This window comes from Humulus lupulus, chromosome 3 (genome assembly GCF_963169125.1).
Source record: "Humulus lupulus chromosome 3, drHumLupu1.1, whole genome shotgun sequence".
Classification (NCBI taxonomy): Eukaryota; Viridiplantae; Streptophyta; class Magnoliopsida; order Rosales; family Cannabaceae; genus Humulus; species Humulus lupulus.
This window is the reverse complement of record NC_084795.1, coordinates 31,570,871-31,581,806: the sequence shown is the minus strand read 5'-3', so window position 1 is coordinate 31,581,806 and position 10,936 is coordinate 31,570,871. Positions and strand designations below refer to the sequence as shown.

At 36.2% G+C, this 10,936-nt stretch overlaps 1 protein-coding gene across 1 annotated transcript; it reads right to left on the bottom strand.

The window, feature by feature from the left end:
- Window positions 1-898: 898 nt before the first annotated feature.
- LOC133823863 (uncharacterized) lies at window positions 899-1,474 on the bottom strand. The gene has a single exon (XM_062256715.1). The coding sequence runs from the start codon at window positions 1,472-1,474 to the stop codon at window positions 899-901; it is 576 nt and encodes a 191-aa protein (XP_062112699.1).
- Window positions 1,475-10,936: the final 9,462 nt, after the last annotated feature.

The following is a 10,936-nucleotide window of genomic DNA, read 5'->3' as shown; positions in this document are numbered from 1 at the left end:
AATAATTGAATATATGCACTGTGTGATTGTATGGTTGTTATACATTCTATGAAAGTACGTCCTAAGGGTGTCGGGGTTGATGATAAGCGTACTAAACGCATCTCGGCGTAAGCGAGCCGGGGTCAACTAGATAAACAGAGGGCTCGGCCTAAGGACCCCAACCCTGATCATTTGTATCACTTATGGATATGTATGCTTGAAAACACATGCTTACTGTTGTTTAGCTTAATGCTTATACTATGCTAAATTATTGAATAATTGAATTAAGGTTGATCGGATGCTACTACTGCTTTATGTGTTTGTTGTTTATGGTTTCCTTGCTAGGCCTTGCCTCACGGGTGCTACGTGGTGTAGGTAAAGGCAAAGGAAAATTGGACCAATCATGAGTAGGAGAGCTCTGGGGGCGGAGTGTACATCGTCAGCTACTCAACGACCACAGCCGAGGGAAAGTTACACGAATAAAGCTCTAAATTGTATTTTTCCATTAGACTGACTTCTGTTGTACCAACTTTTGAGGATTGTATTTACCACATATACCCTGTTTCTGGGATCCCATGTGTCAAACATCTATTTGAATGAAAATTAACTGTTTATGATCAAAATCTTTTAACCCTAACATGTTAGTTGACTTTAGGATCACATTTATGTTCAAACGACTTGATTAGCAAGTCTTGAACTATTTTAAAATACACAGTATAACAGTCTTGATTATCTAGGGTGTTACAGGTCATCATTGTTTCTTTCTTCTTTTCCATCACCAATGCGAAGTAAATACTCATAAAATAACGGATCATGTTTAGCTCTCATATTCACATTTAGTTTTATTTTTGCAAGTAGAGACCATAAATGAGACATGACTAAACTTGCATTTATTACTTCTTCTTTTATTCCTTTAGGTCTAATTGGTAAAACTTGTCAAAAATCTCCACCAAATACTCACTTTTCCACCAAAAATTAAATTAGACTCATTTATATCTTGTAACATAATGTTTAAAACTTCCATGGATTGTCTATCAATCATTGGAGCTTCATCCCATATGATAAGCGTTGTGAGTTGTGATAAGTTAGATAAACTTGATTGTTTGCTACCACCACAAATACAATTTTGATCAATCTCAAGTGGAATTTTAAACCTTGAATGAGTAGTTCGACCGCCAGGCAATATAGTTGCAGCAACTTCCGATGAAGCAGATGCTAAAGCAATCAATTTTTTAGATCTCACAGTTGCAAGAATAGCACTATATAAGTATTTTTTTCCAGCTCCACCAGGACCATCAATGAAAAAAGCACCAACTTGATTTGAAAAAACTTTCTTCAATATGATATCATATGCATATTTTTGTTCTTTATTTAGCATTGAAACAACAAATAAGTCTTTTTTAGAGACAACTATTGCTAATTCCTCATTTATATCTTTCATTAATTTTTCATCATCATTTAATTCAATATTGTAATCATTTAAATTTGTTCCCATTAATTCTAACGTAGAATTAAGATGTTGAAATACTTTTTTTCTTACATGGAAAGGAGACGTGTCTAATTTTGAATAATCTTCTCACATAGCACTTTCAAATTTTTCCCACAACATTTTTGGATCATCTACTTTACAAAATACTAATATTGTTACAAACAGATTACACAAAGTATGTGGCATTTGATATAAGAGGAATTTACATGAAATGTGGGAAAATTTTCTAAACTTTGATAAATATGGCATTTTTTGTGTGCATTTTATATGATATTTTATGTTTTTTTTTACCTTTTTTATAGGATTTGTTTTCCCATATTTGTGTAATAATTTATTAGTTTTACCATATTGAATTATATAAGATTATTTTGGCTAATTTTGAATTTTGTGAGGGTATTTCACTAATTGTAGGTATTATTTTTAATTTATTTATTTGTTCAGACATTGAAAAATATTTTGTTTTCGTCTTTTCTTCTATTATTTATCTTCTTCAATCAACATTTTCTCCATTGTAACCGGTTACCACTATCAGAACAATTTTGATTTTTTTTTTGTGGTAGAATTGAGATGCCACTGTCAATTTTTTTTAGTGATGTGTGGTAACTGGTTATATCTATAAAAATCAGTTTTATTTTTATGTGATGTTTTAGTAACTGGTTACAACTATAAAAATAATTTTGATTTTTTAGTAATGTACTATTATCAAAATACCAGCTAAATTGTAACTGGTTACTTAGTGAGAGTTGGAGAAAAAAAACTGACATGAAAAAAATAAACTAAATTGATGGTGAAGGTAACTAGTTATAATAAGGTTTGAAAAAAAAAGATATGATAAAAAACTAGTTGCGATGGTAAATGGTTACCTAGCCAGACCTGAAAACAAATAAGATCCAAACAAAAAATCTAAAATGATCATAATCGTAATTGGTTACAGCTTGGTTTTAAAAAAATCATAACTGAAAAAAAAAAACAGTTATGATGGTAGCTGGTTACTTATCTAGACCTGGAAAGAAAATCAGATCTAAACAAAAGAAAATATTGATTGATCGTTATTGTAACTAGTTACAACTAAGTCTGAAAAAAAAAAATATGAATAAAAAGAATTAATTGCCATAGTACCTGGTTACTTAAACAAGTTTGAAAAAAAATTCAGATTTGAACAAAAAAACCTAAACAACTCGTGATAAGGCTGGAAGAAAAAAAATCATATCTAAAGAGAAAAATGAGATTTTAAATGAAAAATCAAATGTGAAAAAGAAGAAGAGCAACAAGAACAAACAAAAGAATAAAATTAAAAGCAGTAATAGAAGAAGAAGAAGAAGAAAGAGAAGAGCCAAAGGGCGGTGAAACTGCATCATCATCGGGGGTGGGGGGCTACATCTTCGGCGAAGGGCTGAGAAGAAAGAACCAAGTGGGGAAGGAGAGATGGAGAAATGAGAAAATGAAGAGAGATAAATTTGAGAGAGAAATGAGAGGATAAGAAAGTGTGAGATAATTTTGTATAAAAATATGATAATTTGTTTTTTATATTTTATGGGGTTCTCATGTTTTAAACTTTTTTTTTAAATTCACCATATTTTGTAGCATTTCTTTTTTGCCTATAAATATAAAAATTCATCTACTTTTTCCCATATTTATGTAAACTTCTCTTGATATGAAGAAGCTTCTTCTAAACATAATGTTAAGTTATTGTCACCTTCAAGCAATCCATGTAAGAGGGCTGATGTAATGACCCGACTTAAAACCCATTAATTTACTAAACACTCAATTTTTAAGTAAATTAATGTTTACATGAATCTCTTAAAGAAAATCAAAACTTTCATTGAAACAAACATGAATTAACACCTCTTACAAGACATGCAACTCAAGATCTCGATATTTAAAATAAATCATGTTTTACATGCACGATGTAAGTAAAAATACATGTTTAAGACACAACATAACACCAAAGGTTAAAGACCTTTATAACAATAATGCATAAGTAGCAATCCCTTGACCCCCAGGTCAATCATTAATGACATGCACACATCAGACCGAACTTGTTCCAACTCACTGCCTCATCTACTACGCTTTCGCTCTTACCTGTAACACAGAGTACCCGTGAGCTAATGCCCAACAAGAAGAGTTATGTAGTCACAACTCCAAAGCCCAAACATAAAACATAAACTAATTCATATTATCACAACCTAAAACATATACTAGCTCAGCTATCACAGCCTAAGTTATATACTAACAATCTATACCTTAACATATAAAGAGTTCAATAATACTTCCTATCGTATCATATCATTCTCATAACATAAATTAACATACCATAGCATACTATAACGTATCATGGTTATCACATAATCATAGCATATGATATTCTATCACAACATCACATAATTATATTGTATCATAGCATATCACAATACAATCATAACACGTATTACCGGCGTCATTCTGGCCGTAAGCCAGTGCTGATTTGGTCAAGTGTGCAAATAAGCATGAGAAAACATGCATTTTATCATAACATACACATGCATTTTCATAACGTAAGCATGTCATTCAAGCATACAACAAACAACCAACGTAAGCAAGTGTTGAAAATTTATAGTAGCGAGTGGCATCCCACCCTAAACCTCCGCGGCCTCAGACACCTACCTGTTCCGATAACAACCTTGTCCAACATCTTACCAAACACCAAAAATTTTTCATAACATAAACATAGGTCATAGCAACGCTGCTCAAGTGTATTCACACCCATATCAATGTAAGCATGCAACAACATAGATAAACATGCAATATTCATAAAGTCATAACATATATGACAGAATCATAACTTTAAACCAAACATATACATAATTAAATCACATATACATAACATTTGTGCCTTCAATGCACATCCTGTGTTACAGTGACCACTCTTCTTACCTCAGGTCCAGCAATGCTCCAAAATATGTTCATTTTTCCATTCAAGTATCCATTAGCAAGTCCTAAGTCAAACAACATAAACGCTTGAAATTAGAGACTAAACATCATATTAGAATTTATACAATCTCTCTTAGACTTTCTAGGACTCCTAACAACCTTAAGAAAGTCCTAAAACCTACTGCATAAAACCCCAAACCAAAAGGTGCCATTTCATAATTAAAAGGATGGACTTAACCTCAAAAATCCCATTTCTAGGCAACTGGTGCGGTCGTGCCCACAGAGAATACGCGCTTTCCAGGCAAGCAGCGTTGTCGCGCTTAACGAAGTTCCTGGAATCACAAGTGTAATTTTAACCCAAATTTCCAGCACTGAATTGCAAGGTTTCGACCCAAATCACTGAATCGGTCAACCTAGCATGTTTCTAACACTTGAAACTCTAAAAAAATCAATCCTAAACATCTAAACATCCATTAATCAATAACAAAAATCCTAACCCTTTCTCATCATCAAAACCTAAATCTACCATGAAACATAAATAACAAGATTATAAAAACTTACTAATTATTTCTTCAGCCATCAATCATGTTTTCTTTCCTCAATTCCCACAGCTAATCCGTTTAGTTCACACCAAGGTCTCCTTTCAAGTCCTTAAGCCTGAAATAACCAGTTCAAGAATGTGAGACTTGCCTCCCAATCTTATAAACTAATTCTAAAAGACGTATCATGTAAACCTAATCTTAATTTCCAAAATTAAATAATTCATAAAAATCAATAATACACAATTACCATCCTATTCCCTTCTTAGATTCCTTATGAAACCACTTAATCCCTTTGTAGTAATTCCTCCTTAAGTTAACGGTTTTGACTTATGGAAATTACAATTTCTACCACAAGATTCATAACTATACTTTAACCCTAGATTTCCAATACCTTTGGAACTTATGCCTCCGATACTTGAATGAACTGTGTTTTGTTGTTGTCATAGATATACATATCTTAATCGTGAAACAGATAACATATTATCATGATATTTTAAATGAAAACAATTTCACACATGCATCAACATAAATTACCAAATTTCCCTCACACGACAAAAAACCAAAATACCCATGAAATGTAAAGGCGGATATTACAACTCATTCACGAAAAGAAGAAGTCAAAATTAACAACTTTAAATCTTTAAAAGATGTAGCACCTTTTATATGATTCAATAATAATAATCTTAAATAATATCTTTCTCCTTCTGACAGATTAGTTGTAACAATCCTACCTACAACATTACCCTTTTTTCTTCGAATCCAAATTTTATTTGTTTGACTCCAAACATAATGTTTAGGAATATTTTTATATAACAAGGTTCGTGCTTTCTCAGCTATTTTATTCATATTAAAGTACTCAGTTAACATATATCTTAAATCAAAATCATAGTTTATTACTTTACTAAGATTATCATATTTTTTTGAATGCAATAAGTTTTTTTTTTATCTCTAATATGTAATTGTAAAGTAATAACTGAAGGATAAATATCATTTAGTGAAAAACCAAAAATTCTCCACATCGCCTCTTGTGGAGAAATCCATCTTGCTGATTGCAATCTTCCAATTTCACTATATCATTGCTGTCATTATTTGGATTTAAATGGATTGCAATTTGATCATGACCTTTATATATATATTTGTACAAATATATTACAACATTAATAGTAGAGCATATTTCTACTGTTGTACCATAATAACATGAGCTCAATTTTTTGCTCGGGGTACAATTGGCGTGAAATAAATAAAAGAGGCAAGACTTCGGAGATGTTTCTTTCACTCCAAAGCTAACAGTTCAAGCTATGTCGCTGAGCTCGGGACAACCTAGGATCTTCCAGATCGTTAGAGAAGCAAATGACAGAGATTGATGTACTATGAATGGGAGAATCCCTACAGACTATGAATCCGAGTATGAGCAATAAATGTGTATAATCGTTATATATATATGTAGATTGATGTAAATGAAGATAGGCTTTATTAGGATATTTAAGTATCCATTAACTTGGGAAGTTACGCAATAGTGTACGTTACTAATTATAGTACGGTTATCCAATATTGTCCACCATAATTTCTTATAAATACAAGGGGAATGGACAATAAAAGAAACCGACATTCTGTATGCAAAAACTCTATTAAAATCGTCATAAAAAATTTCGTCTAGGGTTCATAAACAAATCAATAATTGTGACTCATGGACCAGGTGGATTTTAACCACTGAACCACGTAAATTGTGGGGGTGTTCATATTTCTTTACATTCGGTTTATAATAAGTGTAATCTCTCTATTTCAGATTTCTAAATTCCCTGTTGGCGAAAAATCACATCAACAGATTGGTGTTTTCATTGAGAGCATATTAAGCTTGAAATCTCGCACAATATTCATCCTAGCAATCATCATGGTGGTTACTTGTTCCATGCGCGACAATGAAACAGAGAAACCTGATGACCAGGGAGGTCACCGTACGAGCATCCCCACTGGAGAAGGTACATCCGCACAATGCCACCCTGGAAAACATGTGGATCAGGACGCCGTCAGAAGTTTGGCCTCACGTCGACGAAACCCAAATTCTGGATACCTGACCGCCATTGAAATGGAGAATGCTCAGCTGAGGAGCCACCCTGCCCAGACTAATAGGCCAATAGATAAGATCATGGCTCGACTACCTTCTCCTACAATCGACGAGAATGTTTGAAGGAGACAGAGTGGGTCCCACAGATTTCAGTCCTACCGAAATAATCGACCTAATGTAAGTTGTTCCATCAGAACAACAACACCAAGCTCCATGCCTTCTGAACAAAATCCTAGGACAACCCTTCTACTAATAACCTTAGGAATGGACAAGCGACTCATATTCACAGAAATCATTATGGCCATGCAGGGCGAGCTGGGACGACATTGAGAAAGGCAGACTACCCACAAATCCACTAGCACCTTAGCCAGCCGCTCATGTACCACATAATATCTCCGTGTTGCCACCAAGTCGGGAAATTGAAGTAAAATATGGGCACGCCTGTAACGCCCCACGTCACTATGGCTGCTTCTTAGAATGACGACTGGCCCTGCAAACCAACACGAGTCTTTCCAGCGTGCTTTGTCCTCACTCACACACTTCCTGGGAAAACTTCCCAGGAGGTCGCCCATCATAAGATTGCTCCAGGTCAAGCACGCTTAACTTTGGAGTTCTCAAGTGATGGGCTACCGAAAAGAAGATGCATCTTGATGATATAGGTAGTACCCATCAATCCATTTAAGCCATCTTCAACTATGTAGTCCCATACCTACATAGTCGTAGAATCATCACACTTGACCTTCCCCATGCGATCTGGGATTGCACAACTTTTTACCCGGTGTTTCCCCTTATGGATCATGGGATTCTGACTGTCACAACACCAATCTATTCCATCCAGATGGGACACAAATTGCTTCACTAATAAAGCATCCTCTCTCACCTATTCGTCATCCAACACCACCACGCCCACAGAAGAATTATCTAGGGTGCGGGAATGAAATGAGACATTCTATACCTATAGAAGGCACATATGCCCCACAATCTCACTCTAATAATCCAGTCTCTTGACCTTAACCACGAGCAGTAAGCTTCGTGGATGGTAGTTATTGGATGGAGAGTCATCATGGGGGCAGGATTGGGAACAACAGCAACACAAATTCCCATAGGCACGAAAGAAATAAGAGAAATCAATTGAGTTAAGTTCAAAGCCTGGGCTCCAATCTACAGACCGACTTGCATGATCATTTAAACATGCAAAGAGGACACTCAGCCTGTTGTGATGATCTGAGCTATGCTCAAAACAGAGGAGATTTGTTTATTGTGTGTGACAATGGGAACATCCCGCCTAACCGAACTCAAGCATGGAGGGACAATAACCCACCTAACACACACAATAGGATGGGAGTTGGGAGACAAAGGATCTAACCCTCGAATGGCTAGCCCTAATGGAGGAGCAAATGAAGAGGCTTTTCTTTGGAAAAAATGTATATGATTGCGATTTGGATGAGGAGTTCCAGCCTTTTTCTCCTCACATCGCAACAACTCCATATCCCGTTGGATTCAGGGTGCCAACAATTCCAACTTATAATGGAACCACTGATCCGTCCAACCACATTGGGACCTTCAACACTCTGATGATGGCTTACAACGTGAGCCTCGACCTGCGGTGTGTTTTATTCCCAGCTACGTTGACCGGAATAGCCAAGCTATGGTTCAACAAATATAAGAATCACTCAATCACCTCCTAGAAAAAGTTTCCAAATAGTTTCGAGTGGAGGCCAACTCACTAGCCAACATTAAGCAATAGCCCGGTTAGTCCCTGAAGGCTTACTTTAATCGATCAACCTTTAAGGCAGGTCTTGCAAAATCCCGAGACATCGAGACATTTGTTAAAGTGCTCCATCAAACTCAGTCAGTTGGAGATACTATATATACCACAAACAACAATCATAGGCCAAGTGCTCGCTGACTTCGTGGCTGAATGTACGGGTTTCCAAGATGAACCAATGAGGGAACCAGTACAAGAATTATGGAAACTCTTCATTGACGGTTAATCAAACGAGAACAAATATGTTGCTAGAATAAATTTAATCTCACCCGAAGGACATTGCTTCCATACAACTCTCAGATTTGATTTTGACACTTCCAACAACGAACCGGAGTACGAGGCATTATTGGCTGGAGTTCAAGTAGCTAAGGAGTTGAAAGCAAGAGAAATTTAACGCTTTAGCGATTCTCAGCTCATGGTTCACCAGGTATTAGGAGAATACCAAACTTGAGGAATTAAAATGGCAGCTTATCTAGCTAAGGTTAAAGGTGAACTGTCATAATTTGAGTTTTATTCCATCGAGCAGGTCCCCCACAAGCAGAATACAAATGCAGATGCTTTAGCCCGACTCGCCACAACCAAAGAAGCAGACACATTAAATGTGGTCCCTGTAGAATTCTCAGATAAACCAAGCATCAATGAAGAGCCAATGAAGGTCGGAGTGATTTGTAATGAAACGGCCTGGATGACTCCCATAGTTGAATACCTCATGAGTGGAGAGCTGCTAGAAGATCGAAAAAATGCACAAAATTTTTTGTATCAGGTCTCGTGGTATGTTATGGTCGATGGAATTCTCTACAGGTGAGGTCATTCCTTGCCCCTCTTAAGGTGTGTTCTTCTCGATGGAGCGCATGTTATCTTCCGAGAAATCCACGAAGGATTTTGTGGAGACCATGCTGGGGGGCAAAACTTGGCTCTAAAGGTACTAAGGCAAGGTTATTTCTGGCCCACGCTGAAAAAGGACTCGACCTTATATGTCCTCAAGTGTGACAAATGCCAACATTTTGCCACCATTTCCCGAGCTACACCCATGGAACTAACTATGATTTCCTCACCCTGACCATTTGTTATATGAGGGATCGACTTAATCATCTTGTTGCCTATTGGAAAGGAGGAGTTCGCTACCCAGTTGTTGCAATCGACTATTTTACTAAGTGGGTTGAGGCCAAACCTCTGGTGACTATAACATCGAAAAGTGTGCTAGATTTCATCGTAAATAACATCATGTGTTGTTTTGGACTCCTAAAGAAGATTGTGTCTGATAACAAAACTCAATTCGATAGTGACCTATTCTCAACCTTTTGCGAGAAGTATGGCATAATGAAAACTTTCTCCTCAGTAGCATACCCTCAGGCTAATGGGCAGGTTGAGGCAGTAAACAAAACCCTAAAGGAGATCTTAAAGAAGTGACTTGAAGATGCTAAAGGGCAATGGCCTGGACAGCTCCCGCAAGTGCTCTGGGCCTACGGAACCTCACATCACACTTCTACTGGAGATACTCCCTTCTATCTGACTTTTGGAAGCGAGGCTATGCTCGCAGTTGAGGCTCTAGTGATGTCACATAGGCAAAGTACGTAAAACCAGGATCGAAATCATGACCTACTTAATGAATCCCTAGGCCTAATTGAAGAGCAATGGGAATAATCACAATTTCAGCTCGCCCATTTCAGCATAGACTACCTCGATATTTTAATTCAAAAGTCAAGAGGCGTAGACTCAAGCTAGGGGATTCAGTGCTTCAGAGGGTGTTTCTAGCTAACAAAGACCCTAAAGATGGTGTACTTGGATTGAACTGGGAAGGTTCCTATCAGATTGCGGAGATCTTACGAGAAGGAACCTTTAAACTAGCTCGACTAAGTGGATAATTGGTTCCACGAACTTGGAACGCTCTACGTCTCAAGAAGTACTATAAGTAATAGGACATCTTTGTTAGATTTAATGAGTTGTGTTCTTTGTAAGGATTATTTTTAAAAGCCATTTCATTTTGTTCGAACTTGACTAATAAAGGGTTGCTATGTATTTTAAATGTGGTGTCAGTTCATTTCATTTTATTCTTGTAATTTAGTATGAGATGATTATCTAAAATCGATTTAGAATATTTATAAATTCTGATCCCTTGTGGGGCATATTACCCTCGAATAGTCTTTGAAACATTCAACATATTTAAGTTAAATTTTTGGCAA

Excerpts from the sequence above, each read along its gene's own strand:
- LOC133823863 (XM_062256715.1), bottom strand. The coding sequence starts at position 1,474 with ATGGGAACAAATTTAAATGATTACAATATTGAATTAAATGATGATGAA.